Source organism: Pipistrellus hanaki (assembly GCF_964339955.1).
Source record: "Pipistrellus hanaki genome assembly, chromosome: 10".
Lineage (NCBI taxonomy): Eukaryota > Metazoa > Chordata > Mammalia > Chiroptera > Vespertilionidae > Pipistrellus > Pipistrellus hanaki.
In genome coordinates, this window is record NC_140512.1 from 71,442,466 (window position 1) to 71,462,587 (window position 20,122).

General features: G+C 42.3%; 1 protein-coding gene across 2 annotated transcripts in view; it reads left to right on the forward strand.

The window, feature by feature from the left end:
• RBM33 (RNA binding motif protein 33) overlaps positions 1-20,122 on the forward strand; it is a 112,518-nt gene that overhangs the window by 19,298 nt on the left and 73,098 nt on the right. For both annotated transcript variants that reach the window (XM_084897486.1, XM_084897487.1), the window contains exons 4-6: positions 2,485-2,561; positions 4,170-4,482; positions 19,185-19,356. In XM_084897486.1, coding sequence (XP_084753612.1) covers positions 2,485-2,561; positions 4,170-4,482; positions 19,185-19,356 — 562 coding nt within the window. The remainder of the gene's footprint in view (positions 1-2,484; positions 2,562-4,169; positions 4,483-19,184; positions 19,357-20,122) is intronic.

The window sequence follows — 20,122 nt, forward strand, 5'->3', positions numbered from 1 at the left end:
GCACAAATAGCTGACTATTTACTGTTAGTAAATCCTCTGATAACTATAACTCAAACAGTAGATTCTTTAATAAAGAGTTTAGTTCCTATATTGTCCAAGGCACTCTAGCAGGTATTGAGTTTGTGAGATTGGTATCCGTAAAACTACCACTTGCCTTGATGGAACTTCATATTTGGGGTTAATATTTGGCATACTGTATCGGGAATTCACTTTTTGGGAGTATTTAGAGATAAGCTTAAAGATAAACATACCCAAATATACAGGTATTCTTTTCATTTATTAATGTAAAATAAATACTTTGTACTCTAAGAATCAGAGTTCAATAACATTTAAAAATAATGAAAAAATAAATATAAATCCACATGACTGACATTTTGTCATATTTCCTTTTATTCTTTTTTAAAAAAAATATATTTTATTGATTTTTTACAGAGAGGAGGGGAGAGGGATAGAGAGTTAGAAACATCGATGAGAGAGAATCATTGATCAGCTCCCTCTTGCACACCCCCCACCGGGGATTTGCCTGCAACCCAGGTACCTGCCCTTGACCGGAATCAAACCTGGGACCCTTCAGTCTATCCACTGAGCCAAACCGGTTTTGGCTCCTTTTATTCTTATTCATGATTTTTTATATACTTTATATATTAAATACTGTTTTTTTTTTTTTAATTTAGTGTTGAATCATAGGCATTTTTCTATTATCGCTAAATGGTATTTTAAGACTAGAGGCCCAGTGTGAGAATCCCTCGAGACCTAGACCTGCCACGCTAGTGGGACCAAAGACCCGCCATGTGCAGTAGCTCGCCGCTGTGAGCTGTGAGCTGTGAGCTGTGCCATGTCACCCGAGTGGCTCGTGGGCCGGAGGAAGCACCAAGAAATGCTTCATCTACTTCCTGGAGACTAGCCGTTTGGTCGTTGCAGCATTCTGGCGTTCCGGCCACTGGCTTTTTATAATATAGGCCCAGTGCATGGAATTTGTGCATGGGGGTAGGGGGTGGGGAAGTCCCTCAGCCAAGCCTGCACCCTCTCCAATATGGGACCCCTCTCATAATCTAGGACTGCTGGCTCACAACCGCTTGCCTGCCTGATTGCCCCTAACTGCTTCTGCCTGCCAGCCTGATCACCCCCTAACCTCTCCCCTGCTAGGCTGAACAATGTCTAACTGCTCCCCGGCTGGCTTGGTCACCCCTAACTGCCCACCCCTGCCAGTCTGGTTGCCCCCAACTGCCCTCACCTGCTGGCCCAGTCACCCCTAACTGCCCTCCCCTGCTGACCTGGTCACCCTTAACTGCCTACCCATGCCAGTTTGGTCATCCCCAACTGCCCTCCCCTGCTCGCCTGGTTGTCACCCCTAACTGCCTCCCCCTGCTGGCCTGGTTCCCCCCAACTGCCCTCCCCTACAGGCCTGGTCCCCCTCAACTGCCCTCCTCTGCCTGCCCGGTCACTCCTAACTGCCTGATCGCCCACAGCTGCCCTCCCCTGCAGGCCTGGTCCCCCGTAACTGCCCTCTCCTGCAGGCCTGGTCCCTCCCAACTGCCCTCCCCTACAGGCCTGGTACCCCCCAACTGCCCTCCCCTGCCGGCCTGGTCACCCCTAACTTCCCTTCCTGCTGGCCTGATTGCCTACAACTGCCCTCCCCTGCAGGCCTTGTTCCCTCCCCCCCCACCTCCCAGTACCCTCCTCTGCAGGCCTGGTCTCCCCCAGCTGCCCTCCCCTGCTGGCCTGATCGCCCACAACTGCCACCCCCTCTGCAGGCCTGGTCCCCCCCCCCCCCCAACTGTCCTCCCCTACAGGCCTGGTCCCCCCCAAGTGCCCCCTGCTGCAGGCCTGGCTCCCCCCCCCCCTCAACTGCCTACCATTGCTGGCCTGGTCTCCCCAATTGCCCTCCTCTGCAGGCCTTGTTACCCCTAACTGCCCCTCTCTGCCAGCCTTGTCGCCCCATGCAGCCTGCTTATTCAGTCGTTTGGATGTCCCTCACTAACCCCCTCCCAGCCTGGTCACCCACACGCTGCCTGCTTGTTCAGTCATTTGGTTGTCCCTCACTAACCCCCATGCCGGCCTGGTCGTAGGCAGCCATCTTGTGAGGGCATGATGGTCAATTTGCATGTCACCTCTTAATTATATAGGACAGTGTTACATTTAGTAAAATCTTAAGGTGTTTTTAAGAAAAATTTTTGTTTGTAGAGAGTCACCACAAGATTTCCCTTTTTTTTGGTTAGCATTATAGTAAATATGATCATTATGCTTGTTACTTTTATACTTACTTGGCTGTGCATCTAAAAGCTAGTCTGGGGTAGTAAGCAAGTATGCTACATGTGGGATTTCTCGATTTTATCATTGGTTACATGAAACTGGGAAAACTTTCTGAATGGTAAATATTTTAATAACAATGTTAGAAACAATCCAGTCAATGTGATTTTGCACTTTTATAACAAGTATTATTACAGAATTGACACGCATTACGTATAATCTTATTTTAATTAGAATCAGTCGGATTTGTCAGATGAAGAGCTGAATGATGATCTTTTACAGAGTGATAATGAAGATGACGAAAATTTCAGGTACTCAATGTTAACGTCTTAAAATTGTCTTTATTTAACTAAGTTGATAAGAATTACTTGTAATTTATAATTATAATGGAGATAACTTAATGTATTCTATTTTTAACGTATTATTTTATTCTAAATGGGATATTAATATAACTCTGATGTGAAAGCTACAAATAGGTATGTTTTCTATAAGTAGATCAACTGTTTAAAAGTCATTGTTGGCCTTGCGTTTAATGATCTCTGTGAGTTCTGCTGAGTGCAGGTGATAAGAAAGCTCAGCACAGGTGTGTACTCCTGTTTAGAGGAATTGCTATATTTGATTGGGGCAGTGCCTCTGGACTTGTCTTTTTGTTTGTTGCTGTTTTTGCTTTCTTCTAGACAGTTTTTACTTGTACCTAGCTGATTACCATTTGGGAATTACCATTTTGGAAATTCCTTTGGACTGTACTTTACACTCCCGTTAACTATCTGAATGTAATTGTTTTAGTCTGGGCTGCAGTAGTAAAATACTATAAACGGGGTGGCTTATAAACAACAGAAATTTATTTCCCACAGTTCTGCAGGCTGGGAAATCCAAGGCCAAAGTGCTAGGTAGCACTGTCAGGGTCTGGTGGGGACCCACTTTCTGGTTCACGGATGGTGCCTTCTTGCTGTATTCTCAGGTGACAAAAGGGGAGAGAGGCTCTTTGAGGGCCCTTTTATAAGGGCACTAATCCCATCATGAAGCTCCAGCCTCATGATTTAAGCATCTCCCAAAACCTCACCTCCACACAACACATCACCATCACAGTGGGGTTGCCTTGAAGCAGACCTTTGGAGTTTTTAAACTACATCATGTCTGTGTGGTGTGTACGTTTTGTTAGGATTAGATACTTAATATGTGGGACTTAGATTTAGTTGCAAAATCTTGTATTTTAAGTGTATTTTACAATTTATTAACTTTTATGATTTAATAGGTAAAATATGAATTTATTTTGCAGTTTTAAAACCTTAGCCTTGGTATGTGGCTCAGAAATTATTAACTGATTTTTTTCATGTTTGTGACTAGGATAAATTTTATTTATTTGAACATTAAATGTAGTTTTATACACATTTTAATATTTTTATTTTTAAATAGCCTATAATTTGCACCATGGATTTAAAAAATAAATTGTTTTTTATAATTATGATTTTTTTGTTTGTTTATAGAGTAATACTCCTATTTTTACTTTGAAATCTTCGAAAACATGCCATCCTTTTCATTCTGGTGGCTAGAATGAAATATGTTCAGACCTCAACTTTTGCCAGTCACATCAGACCTGTTTTCCCAACTGGTTGATCTGATTCTCTTGGTCACATAACCCACAGCTGCTGATAGTCGGGGTGTTAGTCCATCAGAGGTGCATTGCTGGCTCAGTGTGCAGCACGGGCTCTGCTGTTCTCTGAGAGTGTGCAGTGCTGGCTCAGTATAGAATATGAGCTCTGTTTTCAGTCATTGTTAGGGTTAGTGTGTATTTAAGAACTGGAATAGCTTTTCTCCAGTCAAGGTTTATCCTTGTTTGTAACAGTTAATTGATGTTTTTACTTAGTTTTGAGCTCCACTCTAATTGGCACCTTTCTCTATATTTTTGTTCCCTCTAGTTCTCAGGGTGTCACAATTAGTCTGAAAACCACATCTGGCATGGTCACATCATATGAACTGGCTGACAACACTAATGACCAGTCTGGAGAACAGGAATCCGAGTATGAGCAAGGAGAGGATGAACTGGTTTATCACAAGTCAGATGGGTCTGAAATGTATGCTCATGAGTATCCGGAGGAAGGACAGTATGAAGGCCAGGATGCCGAGCTGACAGAAGACCACATGGAGTATGTGGAAGAGCCAGAGGAGGAGCAGCTATACAATGACGAAGTGTTGGACATCGAGATCAATGAGCCTTTAGATGAATTCACAGTGAGTTCTTCTCCTTTGTGTGCCAAAGATAACCTGGCTGCTGGGGCACAGGTTTTTAGACTGATTTGAAATCTATTTCCCTCCCTCGGGAGGGAGGGAAATTAGACCTTATTATCACTGTCTGCCAGTTTCTTTATCTGAGCTGTGACAAAGTTTGTGTTGACAGCTTGTTTGGCTGGAGGTAATGCTCCTTTGTCATTCTGGAAGGCTGTACAGAATTGTGACCTTGAGGATTGCACCCTAAGGAAGAAAACAGCTTTGTGTGGTGGAGATACATTGTCAATTGTTAGAAGTACTTAATGCAGAGCTTTTATTCTGGCTTTAGACAAGATCTGATAAAGTCCTTCTAAGGTGAAAAGATTATTGACCTGCTAAAGACATCTTTAAGGTGCTAATATTTGAAAGTGATTGATGTCCTGTTCATTCATCCTTTCTGTAACCGAGAACTGTCCAAACAGGAATAAAGAGATGGGAGGTTAGTTTAGGAAATGTCACAGGAATTTGTTATCTGTGATCAGGAAGTGGAGACTGCTGATTTTTATTTCAGAAAGATGATTTTCATAGTAACTTTCTGTTTTTAAATTGAATATCAACAGAAAAGGTGCTAGTGAAAGGCTGCTCATGTGTCTTTAGTGACTCATCATTAAAGAGATTAGTTTTTAAAACTAGCTCTTATGAGATTGTGTGGAAGAATGTGATCATAGTTGCAGTAGGATCTTGGGGTTTTTAGGACATGGGTTGCACTGAAATGCATGATTCACGGGGCTGCAGGTGGTGGAAGAGCCTGCAGAATTAGAGGGTGTACACAGCCTCTTGCAGGGGGAGCTCTGTCCTCTCTCCTTATGTTTTCATTCAGAAAAAAGTTCATTTGAGAAAAAAGTTCAAAAATTGCTGGATTTTGGCCAATGAAATACATATATGCATATAATTACAAAAGGATTGTGTGAGAAACCCTCACCTGTCTGAATCCAAGTAACGGGCTGGACTCGGAGACAGAAGTATGGCAAAATGAGACAATAAGTTCTCAAAGGCGGGTGTCGTCCAGTTGTGCAGGCACACCTGGGGCAGTGAACACAGCCTGTTTGTTCAGTCCCTCCTCTTGGTCCTCATTGCTGAGTACTATGGGGTCACCTGTTTCCTCATCCGTCGCCTAGGTCTCCTGTCTCCCATTGGGCCATTTAAAACAATTGGGCTGGGACCTTTCTAGTTGCCCCCACATCCCCCTGCCTAGCTGAGGCAGGTACCCCGGGGGTTTCCACCATGATGCTGGCTGGCTACAGTTCTTTGTTCTTATATCCTCTTCCCTCCTGCCTACATTCTGTTTGCCCTGGGGAAATTCAGCAACAGTTTCCATCAAAAGTTAGCCACGCTGGAGATGGATCATGGAGGCCCATTTCCTACAGCTTGTTTATGTGGAATCTTAGAATGTTTAGTTCCAGTCATGATTGTGTTTAAGTATCTTAGTAGCTATTTGATTTGATTTGATTCTTTTTGAATGCTTTCTGTTCAGTAGGTATATTAATGAAAACTGTTTGAAGTTTTGGTAAATAGAGGCATGGAAAAGGCGTCCTGGACACTTGTTCTTTACTAACCCTGTAAATGGTTTGTGTTGGTCATCTTTCCTAAGTGTGGACAGGAGCTCTCTGCTCTCCTGGTGTGCTTGTAAACCAGCATAGTACGGGGCTCTACTTAGAGTCTTTCTTAAAATTGTGCTTAGTTATTCCCTAGTTGTAGCATTTTATTCTTTCAACTGATTGTCAGTAAAATCAGATGATTGGCAAATTGTATCCAGCCCTCTTCCTTGTAAATTCAACAGTTCTTCACCAATGTTCAAGCACTGGGGCTACAAATATTGCTAAAAGACATAAAGCATGAGGCATGGCCCTTGCCTTCTCTGAACTTAAATTTATTGGAACAAACCACACTTGAAAGCACTTGACATGTGAGTATGCCCCCCACAAGGTGTACCCTCATCGTGGCACTCCTGTAGTTTGTTATGAAGAGTATTTCTAGTGAGTTTTCCATCCATCCTCACACTGAGATTACATATGGCCATCTATATATATAAAGAGGTAATATGCAAATTAGCTGGGACACTTTAAGGTGTCATAACTGGCTCAGGAGGAGCTTCATTTACAGATGGGCAGGAGGGGACCGTGTGCCACCTCCAGCCCCAGCAGCAATGGAAAGGTTGGGGTTGGGGTGGGCCAGTGAGACACAACACAGGGGTGCCTGCTCCGAGCTGTTGCGGCCAGACTGTAGCTTAGTCCTGTTCCCCATGGGGAGCGGACCTAAGCCGTCAGTAGGACATCCCCTGAAGGCTCCTGGACTGTGAGAGGGGGCAGGCTGGGCTGAGGGACTCCCACCCCCAGTGCACGAATTTCGTGCACTGAGCTTCTAGTGGTTGTATGAAGTCCATCTGAATTAGCCAGCCTTTGTGGTCTGAGATTCAGGTATCAAAAAGAAAGAAATGTTTCAATTGAATATACTCACAGTACATTTGTGTTAAAATTAATTTTTTTTCAGGAATTAAAATTATTTAGAAATTCTGAAAGTGCTATAATATTTTTACAGAGATTTATAAACTTTAAAGATGAGCCCAGTAGTTGGGTGTCTTTTTGTGAGTTAATGTCAGCTCACCTCAGTACATGGAGCTTTATAGCCACTGTCATTCTTCCCTTTCTCCCGTCTTTGTAGTTCACAACCGTGGAATCTGGCATTATCTCTTCTGTGTTTGGTATGTGGACTGAAACTGTGAAATCCTCCCCCCAGCTCTGCAGCAAGGAGGCCATTACTGGTGTTCATATTCATTCCTTCCTCACTGTTAGACTAACAAACACAAGTAGATCGCATGCCTGTCTGTCCCATGGGGTTTAGTTTATTACATGCTTACTTACCTGTGGTTGCGGGTCTTAACTCTGCAGTGCTGACCATGAGCATGGTCTGTCCATTCTAGCTTACTCTGGAGAGCACATGGAGGATTTTGTGAATCTTGGAGATGAATCAAAACCACAGAATTGTACATATGAAGAGGTCTGCATTAATGAACAAACAGCTCTGGTGCTTTTTCCCCATTATACTCAGAAGTGCAAAGATCCTTGCATCTTATGGATTTTGCTAGTCCTGTTCTTGAGAGTGAATTGGAATTTGATTTTAAAAACTTGTACTTAGGAACGAGTGTATATCACTTACTATTTAACAAAACATTAGAAAATTGTCGAGTAATTTATACTTTAAGCGCAGTCAATTTACTAGTATTTACGGTCTTTAAAATTAACACAGTAAGATTTCATAAAACATTGCTGTGTAAGAACAGTTTCAGGATGATAATTTATGAAAAGGGTAGCAAAGTTTTGTTTGTCAGTGAGGATCCAGTACTGCATACTGTACTTGTGTGTCTATTGGCTGGACTTTGATTAGCATCATTTGGCCATGTTTTCTCAATGACTTTGGGAATGGTGTCAGTTGGTTTCTGATGGTCTGATCTGCCTTGGAGGTTTGGAAGTTTAATTTGGGACTGGATTTCCCTCTCTCTCTGTACTGTACAGAAGGTTGTTCAGTCTCCATGGTGCGTTCACTCTTTGATGCCTGCCTATAATTGTCCAGTGTTCATTTTACTGGGGTTGGAGGTGGGCAGGGACGCTGGAAGTCCATTTCCCCCAGATAGAATCAGATTTTCTAGTCACTTGTTGGCAATACTTGCAAGAGCCTTTATTTCCCTCTCAGCTGGCTGCTTCCTACTGGGTGCCCTCAAGAGCCTCCTGCCTGCTGATATGCCCCTTACATTTCATACAGACCTGAATCATCTCTTATTCAGGTGAAGAAACTGACTCAAGTCTACGGTTCTCATGCAGCTCCTGTGTTGAACTGAATTGTTGTTCTTTTGTCTTCTGTTGCTGTAAGAGTGTTTTGAACCTGGTGTGATCCCAGCTCCTTACAGCTCCCAGGCTCTCCATGGGAGTAGGTGGTCACTTTCCTTAGTGCTAATTTTATTAAAGCGATTTCTCTGGACACTTGGAGTTTGGAGTAGAGTCCTGTCACTGACCAGAGAAGTTGGGTTCCTTGCTGTGCTCTGTTCTCATTGGCACAGGGGAAGGTCATCTTCCTTTGTGTTCAGTGTTTTATAGTGCGGAAATTTTTTCTCTTTTAATGGCTGTTAGGATGAAGAATTCTTGCAGGCTTATGATGGGGTATCTTTGGAGGAACATTAATGATTAAGTTCTGTCATAAAGTAAATGAACTCGTAATATGTGTGAGTAAATAAGACAGCATATCTCAGACAAACTTAGTAAGGACTGATCATTTTGGGAAAAGTTGGATATCTCCTTGCACTTTAATTTTACCTATACTAGAGGCCTGATGCACGAAGATTCATGCAAGAATGGGTCTTCCAGCCGAAACCGGTTTGGCTCAGTGGATAGAGCTTCGGCCTGTGGACTGAAGGGTCCCAGGTTTGATTCCGGACAAGGGCGTGTACCTTGGTTGTGGGCACGTCCCCAGTGGGGGGTGTGCAAGAGGCAGCTGATCGATGATTCTCTCTCATCGATGTTTCTAACTCTCTATCCCTCTCTCTTCCTCTCTGTAAAAAATCAATAAAATATATTTAAAAAAAGAAAAAGAAAAAGAAAGAATGGGTTTTCCTTCTCCTGGCTGCTGCCTTTTGCCTTCACTTCGGCCCTGCAGCCCTCCGATAGCTCCCTCTACCCCTACTCCTCCATGGCCACGATGCAAGCATCCTGGCCTGGCCACTGCCATCTTTGTCACGTCAGTTTGCATATTCCCTCCTTATTGGCTTCGGGCACCTCCATCTTTGTTGTGGAGTGACAGTTAATTTGCATATCCCATCTTTATTAGATAGGATGGATCTCAGATTGAATAAAGATTTTAGTGTATGAAAACCAAATAAGCATGCATGTGTACACTGCACGTACACCATCAAACTGTACGTGAATTAAAATAAGATATTTTAATAATGATGTGTTAGCTTTAGGTTTACCAGTAAATCTGAAAACTCACTGGATGTTAGAAGTTTACTTTCCACTAATGTAGAAAGTTCCAGAGGTCATTTTAGACCTGGCATTGTCCTCAACTAGGTAATCAGTGTGTAGGCTCCATGCTGGTTTGATGGTTCAGCTCCTGGACTGCTGCTCTCCCAGGGCCACATCCAGCAGTGAGCTGTGCAGGGGACTAAAGGGACTGCAGAATTTGCTTACAAAACTTCATCACCATCTCATGAGTTGCACCTTAGTCACAGGGCTGTCCCTCAGAGCAGGGAGACTGGTGGATGTAACACAAGCATGTCAAACTCCTGGCCTGCATGTGGCCCACAACAAATTTTTGTGGCCCACCAATATAACGGTATGTAAGAAATGTTTTAATAAAAATTTTGTGACTTAATTTTTATAATATCCTGTTATATGTAATATATATATATATATATATATATATAAATAAAACCTAAGTGACCATCGCAACCAAACAAATGACTGAACATGCTGTGTGGGGTGACCAGGCCAGCAGGGGTGTGAGGGGTGACCAAACAACTGAAGACCAGGCTGGTGGGGGTTTAGTAAAGGGTGACCAAACGACTGAGCAGCAGATTGGGTGGGGCAGCTAGGCCCGCAGGGGGGCCAGTTGGGGGCAACCAGGCTGGCTGGGGGATTAGTAAGGGGCGACAAGGCCAGCAGTGGGGGGCAGTTGGGGGCAACCAGGCTGGCTGGGGGATTAGTAAGGGGCGACAAGGCCAGCAGTGGGGGGCAGTTGGGGGCAACCAGGCTGGCTGGGGGATTAGTAAGGGGTGACCAGTCCGGCAGTGGGGGCAGTTAGGGCGACCAGGCCAGCTGGGCAGGGCAGTTGGGGGCGACCAGGCTGGTGTGGGGGAAAGTTGGGGGCAACTAGGTCAGCAGGGAGGGCAGTTTGGGTTGACCAGACAAGCAGGGGAGCAGTTAGGGGCAGGCAGGCAGGCAGGTGAGCAGTTAGGAGCCAGTGGTCCTGGATTTTGAGAGGGATGTCTGACTGCAGGTTTAGGCCTGATCCCCAGGATAGGGCCTTAAATTGGCAGTTGGACATCCCCCAGAGTGTCCCAGATTGGAGAGGGTGCAGGCTGTGCTGAAGTGACCCACCCCCATGCACTAATTTCATGCACTGAGCCTCTAGTTCTGTATAATAAAAGTCTAATATGCTAAGTGTTTGGTCAACCAGTTGGCTGTTCAATCAATAAAAGTATAATATGCTAAGGCTGTTCAACCACTTGCTATGATGTGCACTGACCTCCAGGGGGTAGATAGTCAACTGGTTGACCAGTTGCTATGACATGCACTGACCACCAGCCGACAGACACTCCACCTGGTAGGTTAGCTTGCTACTGAGGTCCAGCAGATCAGGCCTGAGTAAGATGGGCTGGACACGCCCTGGAGCTCTCCTATGGGTCCCTCTCTTGCTGGCCAACTTCCCACATCCCTCCCTGTTCCCGATCATGCACCTGTGGGGTCCCTTGGCCTGGCCTGAGCTCTCTCTCAATCCGGGCCTCCTTGGACGATGTCAGAGAGCTGGTTTTGGCCCATTCCCACAGGGCAGGCCAAGGGACCTCACTGGTGCATGAATTTGTACACTGGGTCTCTAGTTATTAGTAACAAACTACAAAGTTCACTAATGGCTGATTACTATAATTGTATTGCATTCATTTCCCTTATGCACAGGCATACCATTTCTCTCCACTAATACCAGCAGCAAATATTTTAGCAGTTGATGCCACGTCATTAGTCAGTCTTGTACTGACTTGTTTGGTGTGTGCAACAGGAAATATTTTGCTTTCAGAGAACAAGAAAAATAGGTTTATTTGACTTACGCTTATTAATTTGTGAAGTTATTCAGTGTCTGGTAAGTTAATGTTCAAGAAAAAAATATTAAATTTTATTAAAATGTTCTATTATTTTATGTTAACGATTACTCACTTATTTCAGCCCTTTGTATTCATCATGTCTCTATCGAAGTAAACCTATGTTTCTATGAAAGTTGAAGCTTCTTGTTTTGCAGCCGACATAAACTTAAACCTTGTTTATTTGGCCTTTGAGTTTGACATGCTTTTTAAAATTTTTTTATTTTTTTTATTTTATTGATTTTTTTGCAGAGAGAAAGGGAGAAGGATAGAGAAATATCAATCAGCTGCCTTCTGCATACCTCTTACTGGGGATGTGCCCATAACTAAGGTATATGCTCCTTGATCAGACTGGGACCTTTCAGTCTGCAGACCGACACTATCCACTGAGCCAAACCGGTTAGGGCAAGTTTGACATGCTTGATGTAGTGTTTTGTCAGTATGTCCTGCTTAGCGTGGGTCTTTTATTCTTAAGGATATCACAGAGAGTGAATGGAAGTGAGCACTAGGTTGTCTCTGCCCCTCTTGGTATTAGGCCATGAAGGAAAAGCGTTATCTGGTCATATAAAGATACCCTTAAATAGGGGTGTCGAACTCAATCAGAGAAGGGGCCAAAATCTAAAATCCAGCCTAAATCGCGGGCCGAATGGTTTACTGAACAGTCATAAACTGACAATGTCATAAACTGACAGCGGAGTGCAGTGATGACAGCGCGGTGCGGGCCACATTGCAAGGCCTGGCGGGCTGGATTTGGCCCGCGGGCCTTGTGTTTGACATATGTGCCTTAAAACAAGGTCAGATAAGAATGGGGAAATATTTACATGTGAGCCTAAGAATTAATATACTTAGTGTATAAAGTTAGTATATTCAGTATATAGTATGTTCAATATATACAGATGAGCCCCTAAAGGAAGGTTAAATAATGTGAAAAAGTAATTTAAAAAAAAATGAGGAAAGTATACAAAACTTCAGTAAAATAAAAATTAAAACAAAAATTTGAATTTTAACTTAAATATTTGCAAAAATAAAAATTATTGGTCAGATATAGTCTCATTTAGTTGAGGAACCATTGTGGAAATAGTGATTGCCAGGAGCTGATTTTCTTTTTTTTCTTTTTTTTTCTTTTTTAAAAAAAATATATATTTTATTGATTTTGTACAGAGAGGAAGGGAGAGAGATAGAGAGTTAGAAACATCGATGAGAGAGAGTCATCGATCAGCTGCCTCTTGCACACCCCCTACTGGGGATCTGCCCGCAACCAAGGTACATGCCCTTGACCGGAATCGAACCCGGGACCCTTCAGTCCCCATTCCGACGCTCTATCCATTGAGCCAAACCGGACCCGGCCAGGAGCTGATTTTCCTTGGGTCTGTCTTATCTGTGTGTTTTGTGAGCAAAGAGTTGACTTACCTTTGTTCCTGGGTATCTTTTCAAGGATGTCTGATACATAAACAGCCTTGAAAGACAGTACCATCCTCCTGAGCAAGGGGCAGGCATGCTTTCTGCTCACATACTCGTATCCCTCAACTCGTGGTCCCCAGTGTGCAGGGTCACCCAGTACTCCTCTGCACGTGGTCCGGAGGGAATTTGGGCTCCGGAATCTGGCCCAAATGCCACTGCTGTTGTTAGAAGTAAATTGTCCCAGCCTCTGACCAGGAGTCTCGTGTCTTCTCACAGCACCTACAAACAGTGCCAGGCTGCCTCTGGACTGCAAGAGGGTAACAGTCTCAGACCTTTCACTCTTCTTGACCGTATCAAAAGCCTTAGAGTCCAGGGTTTCATCCACTTTGACAAAGTTATTCGAAAGAGTTCATCTTGGATGTGTTTAAAGATCACACGGGTATTTGTTTGCAGTCTTGAGAATAAATGACACCATGTAGATTTTTCAAGAGGGTCAGGTAAATGGTGGCCTTACTTTAGAGGGACTGTAGGGCACCTCTCTGTTGGACATGGAAGGGGGCTTGTGACATGTCAGATGAGAAGAACAAGATAACAGAATTCTCCCCTTAAGTTCCCCGTAACTGCATAGTTATATGTGTGATTCCAGAACCATCTAACCTAATAATAGATTAATATGCAAATTAACTATCACTCTGCCACACAAGCCACGCCTACCAGCTAATCAGGGCAAGTATGCAAATTAACCCAAACCAAGATGGTGGTTAATTTGCATATCAAGACAGCTTAGAAAGAAGCCAAGCCTGCAGAAGGGAGTGAAGCTGCAGAGAAGCAAGTGGGGTGGCAGAGAAGGGAGGAAAGCAGGCAGGGCATTGACCACAGCAGGAAGCCCTATTACAGGAATCTTCCTGCAACGGGACACTAGTCTATGTGGATAAAGACAAAAATAGTTATAGTGATTGCATCTAGACGGTGGGGATATTATGCTTTGTACACCAAATTTTTTTAAAAATATGTTTTATTGATTTTTCACAGAGAGGAAGAGAGAGGGATAGTTAAACATCAATGAGAGAGAATCATCGATCAGCTGCCTCTTGCACACCCCCTACTGGGGATCTGCCCGCAACCAAGGTACATGCCCTTGACTGGAATCGAACCCGGGACCTTTCAGTCCCCAGGCCGACGCTCTATCCACTGAGCCAAACCGGTCCCGGCTACACCAAATATTTTTAAATGTTTTTGCTGTGAGAATAACTTACCAACCTGGAAATACAGGGTGGTTAATACCTTGACCCTTTAATTTAGAAGGCACAGAACTAACTATACTGCATTTGTTTCATTCCTGGGATTTCTAGTTGCTGTAACTCTCATATAAACACTTGAGTCATTTTCAATATGAATCTCTTTATAGAGCAGAAAGTAAAATCCAATCCAGATGAAATAGTTTGTCTTTTTATACCACCTGTTAGGAGAGTCAGCATACATTTACTTTCTCAGCCTTTTGTCCTTGATTGTTGGTTTATCTTGTTCATGTTGTTCATTTTTGTGTTGATTGACGATAACTTGTACTAACACTTTTTGCTCTAGGGACTTTTACCAGCCCTTGGAAGCAGAGATTTGCTGGCTTGTTTTCTTAGAGTGGAATCACTGCCTGGCAGGCAGGCAGAAGGACCATTATTGAGCACTTGGGCCTGGTGCTATTCAGGTGCTCAGGAGGTGTTGGTGTCCTGTGCCTTTTCAGTGTCTTTTGGAGGGCTTTGTTTTTGGAGAACTGGCATTCTCTCTGTTTTAGAAGTCTAAGTTACAAAGTCCTCAGGGAGGATCATCGGCTTTAATTCGCCACTTTTAGGTGTCTTCCTAGTTTTTGACCCATTTTCTTAAATGCCTGCAGGGTGTTGATGAACCAACAGTACTTGGCTTGTGTTGCCTGGCAGTGCGCAAGGCTCTGGGTGGCTTCAAACAGTAGAGAGCGTCTTGCCTTTCAGATGACTTGATCTCTGTAGTTGTGTTTAAGAACATATTAGAATCTGAGTTATGGAACTCAAAAGTAATTTCATTTTAAAAGCCTCTTTTAGGTTGCTCCTTTTACTAAATGAGTGTACTTGATTGGTTAATACAAAGAAATCGTTATACCAAAAACAAATTAGAAAGATGTAATTATGAAGATGATCAGCTTTTTAAATTATATGGCCACATCAGTGCCAGTTGTGCTGTTGTCTTAAAAAATGATTTAAAAGGTTGCTATTTTAGTTTTGGCACATATAAAGGAAGAGATGAGAGAAGCTTTAAAAAAAATCTTTGCACTATTTAAATATTGACTTGTTCAGTTGTGATAACATTTACATTGAGTGATGGGCACAGTACTTGTTCATTTATCCTGATAATAGATATATGGGTTGTTCCCATTTCCTTTTGCCGCTGTATCTTTTCTTTTCACTTGGTATTAACTAGGAGTGGAATTACTGGGACAGGATAGGATTATGCTTAATTCTATACAGAATCACCAAATGATTTTCCAAAGTGGTTGTATCATTCTGTACTCCCACCAGTCCTGCATAAGATCTCACTTGTTTTCCATCATTTGCTATTGTTAATCTTGTTTATTTAGTATTTCCAATGGGTGTGTTATCTAAGTTTGTAGTTCTCTGATAACTAGTGATGTTTTGTACCTTTCCATGTGCTGGACTTATATATCTTCTTTTCATCATTTTTAGTCTCTTTTTAAAAGTAGGTTGTCTTTAAATTTTTTGTCTATATATGCTATACATAGTTTATATAGTCTACACAAAAATATGTATTGTTTATACATATATATTTATAGATTTTCAGTATAGATTGTATCTCTACATACTGTCTGTATTCTAGATAGATGAATATGTATATATTCTAATATAAGTCCATTGGCAGATATATATAATCTATAATAAAAAAAGGGTAATATGCTAATTATACTGGATGTCTTCCGGGTGTCATTCCAGGCATCCTTCCTGATGAAGCCAGGGCCCGATGGAAGCCAGCCTGAGTCCTAGGTGCCTGCTGGGGTCTAGAGGAGGAAAGCCAATGTCGCCAGCGGGTGCAGAAAGGGCGGGGGGAGGAAGGAAGGCCTACTCTTGCACAAATTTTCATGCATCGGGCCTCTAGTATGAATATGATGAATATTATATATATATGTGTGTGTGTGTGTGTGTGTGTGTGTGTGTGTGTGTATGGCACACACACATACACACTGAGTGGCTAGATTATTGTGATCTCTGAACGCATAATCTGGCCACTCAGTGTATATCCTATATATAATAATAAAAGGCTAATATGCAAATTGTCCCCTCGACCAGGAATTCGACCAGCAGGCAGATCCAGATCCCCTTCCCTGGCCAGGCTGGCTGGACCCCACCCATACACGAATTCATGCACCGGGCCTCTAAAATAAACACAGACAAACACACACACACACACACACACACACACACACACACTCTGAGTAGCCAGATTATTATGTGTTCAGAGATCATAATAATCTGGCCACTCAGTGTATATATAATAAATATTATCTCTGGCCTGTGGCTTGTTTTTTAATCTTTTTCAAGGTATTTTACCATGAGCAGAAAATTTTATTTTATTTTAAATAGCAGTATGTCTTAAATTGGTGTTTTAAAGAGGGATAGAAAGAAACATTGATGAAAGAGAAACATCATTGATTGGCTGTCTCCTGCATGCCCCCCCACTGGGGATGGTACCCACAACCTGGGCATAAGCCCTGATCAGGAATCGAATTGGTGACCTCTTGGTTTCTGGATCAGTGCTTAACTGCTGAGCCACACCGACTGGGCAGGAAATTTTTTATTTTTAATATATTTTATTGATTTTTCACAGAGTTGAAAAATTTGCCGCTGTATCTTTTCTTTTCACTTGGTATTATCTAGGAGTAGAATTTATTTATTTATCCCAAAGTTGCAAAGGTAATAGCCTCTGTTTTCTTCTCAAGCTTTAATAGTATTAGCTGTTTTTTGCTTAGGTCCTCGATCTATCTCAACTAAGAAATGTGTGTGTGGTATGAGATTCATTATTTTCCTCTGTGTTTATTAGTCATTGCTTCATTATTTGTTGTCAAGACTTTGGTTTCCCATTGAATTAATTGCCTTAGTGCTTCTGTTGAGTATCAATTAATCATTTAAATTAGAATCTCTTTTTTTATTTCATTGCCAATATTTCATGTCCTGATTACTTTGATATAACATCAGTTAATATAAATCCACCAATTTTGTTCTCCTTTTCAAGGTGGTTTGGGCTGTGAATTTCCATATAAAGTCTGTAATTGGCTTGTCAATATCTACTAAAAATTTATTTGGATTTTGATGAAGATTGCATTGTATGTTTAAATAATATTGGGGAAAGACGAATGATTATGCTGCCTGTTAATAAACACAGTTTAATCCTTCATTTCCAGCCTGTCCTTTTATTTCTTTCTTTTGCCTTATTGACCTTAACATTAGAGGGCAAGTGTTCTTGACTTGTTCTTGATGGTAGGGGGAAATATTCAATACATTGACTGAGGAGAGGGTTGGTGCTCCAACACCATATTGTTCAAAGGTCACCTATATTTGTTTCAAAGAAACAGTTTTCAATTCACCTTGGTCCTCTTTAGATTTCTTAGCTGGAGGTATGGGTAAAGGATAAACTATTAGTTTTGGTTCTGTCACATTTTCTATTCAGCATGTTTGAAAAGTTTTTGAAACATTACTGTTGATGGTTGAATTAGAAATGACAGTTGTGATGGAGTCTTTGCTTCCTTGGTAGTCATTTCTTCTCCTCTTCTGTGGCCTTTCAGGGGCTGGTTGCTAGACCAGCATGTGGGCTTTACCTCACACTTGTTAGCAATGCAGAATCTCAGGCCCCATTTGGACCTTCAGAATCAGATTCTCAGTCTTTTGTTGAAACATTAAGTTGGAACATTGTGGCCTGGCTGGTGTGACTCAGTGGTTGAGGTCACTAAGAGGTCACTTTTTCAATTCCTGGTCAGGGCTTATGCCTGGTTGCAGGCTCCATTCCTAGTAAGGGGGTGTGCAGAAGGCAGCCAACCCAGGATGTTTCTGTCTCATTGATGATTCTATTTCTTGATCCCTCTTCCTTCCTCTCTCTCTAATAAAGAAATCAATACAAACATTTAAAAAGTGATAAATTGGAACATTGTGGTTGGAGGTGGAGAAAGCTCACCAGCGTTCAGTTTGAGTGTAGTGCAGCACACACCTAGCTGGATCCATCTCATATGTCACTCATTTGGTTTCAGCTATTGAGTAAGAGAGAAATAATACTATCAGACCAACAAAATGTCAATATTTTAGTACTTTAAAGCCTTGTAGTATTGTGAATAGAATACCAAAAGGTGGTATTGCAATCATTAGGCCTAAAATAAAGTTACAGCTTACCTTCAACATTCTATTTTCAGGCATTTGCGTTCCTGAAAATATGCTTCTACTTGTAGGATTTATAGCAATTGAGAAGGTACATTTGTAGCTGATCTTCTTGCACAGAAATGTTGGGGAAAGAATGCAAAAATGATTGCATTGCACTTGCCAGTGAAGCAGTTCATTTTTCATTCTGTTATAAATATTATGAGTTATGAAAATAAAAATATACTTTTTTAAGTTTATAAAAAGTATTTAAATTAACCTAGCACTATCTAACAGTAGGTCACTAAGACAATATGAGGTGAAAAGCGATTAGTGTCAAAAGGAACATGACTGAAATGGACATTGAGAATTGTTGATGACAAGAAGCATCTAGTTTTGGGGGCTAGATCAGGCCGAGTTTTTGTAGGAATAGTGATGTAATGGAATGTAAGGTACAAGCTGGTTTTAGTGAGAAGCAGTGACTGAGGAAAAAGACCAGTCCTGCTGATTTGGAGCTTAGGTGGTGGTGGCCAGCTGCAGACAGGCGTTGAGCAGAAGGGGAGTGAGGAAGGGCAGACTTGGGGGCTGCAAACAAACCAGCCCTCTAGCAGATGGGGAACCTTAGGGGCAGCACACATTCAAGGGGCAGTGTCAGCAATTGCAGGGCACACCCAGCTTGTGTAAGGAAGGAGTGTCCTGTCATCTGAGGTGAGGAACAAGGTGAGTCACATGCTCTGAGGGAGCCCAGGGAAGGCCAGTGTTAGCTTAGTTCATACTTTGGACTCTGTTAGAATCTGGATCAGACTCCAGGCCCGAAGGGGTTGTTGGAATTTATGTTTCTTCTCTCTGAAGTATAATTAGCAACATGTAGGAATATAATCCTTTTCTAACATTAAGTTAATTTTTAATGTTTGAGATTATTTTCTCACATTGCCTCATAATAGGACATTTTACATCTTAAATGTAAAAATACTTATATTCTTCAATTTTAATTCAAAAGGTGGACTCATTCTCCTTTGTTTTGTGTGTCTGCAATGTAGGGGAGTATGGAGACTATGGAAATGCAGAAGGAAATAAAAGAAGAATCAGATGAAGAAGATGATGAGGATGAAGAATCTGGAAGATTGCGTTTCAAAACTGAAAGGAAAGAAGGAACAATTATTAGGCTCTCAGACGTAACTCGAGAGAGAAGGAACATTCCAGAAACTTTGGGTAACTATTTTTGGCTATCTCCCATCTTTCCTCATTCCCATTTCAACTTCCTCCATAGTACAATTACGATTAATCAAATAGGTAAAGAAATGTTGACTTTCTAGATTATTATGCATGCCATCAGAGGTGGGTGGTCTGTGTGAAGACGGAGCTGAGCTATAGTGCTATGTGACTTGTTGTAGACACAATCAGTTGACTGTCATTCTGAGCAAGTCCTGCAACTTAAAGATTGATAGTAGGCTGTTGCTGATCAGCAGAGAGCCTTCCCACGGTTCCTTCCAGTGTCTGTTGCAGAGAATAAAGCAGTGGTTCTCAAATATGAGTGAGCAAGCCACCTGAAAGGCTCGTTAACACTCCCAGCATTTAGGGTGGAGCCCAACACAGGTGCATTTCTGATGCGTTCCCAGGTGATGCTGTTCTGACCGCATTTTGAGAACCGCTGGGATATTTTATCATATTCCGAGGAGGAAAATGGGGAGATGGAAGGCTAGAGGATTGTATCTGCTCTCTGGTCTTGGTCAGAATAACAGTCAAGAAACTAACCTTTATTACTTCTTAAAACTATGATTTGACCCGGACTGGTTTGGCTCAGTGGATAGAGCTTTCGCCTGCAGACTGAAAGATCCTAGGTTCGATTTTGGACAAGGACATGTATCTTGGTTGTAGGCACATCCCCGGTGCGGGGTGTGCAGGGGGCAGCTGATTGGTATTTCTCTCTCATTGATGTTTCTAACTCTCTATCCCCCTCCCTTCCTCTCTGTAAAAA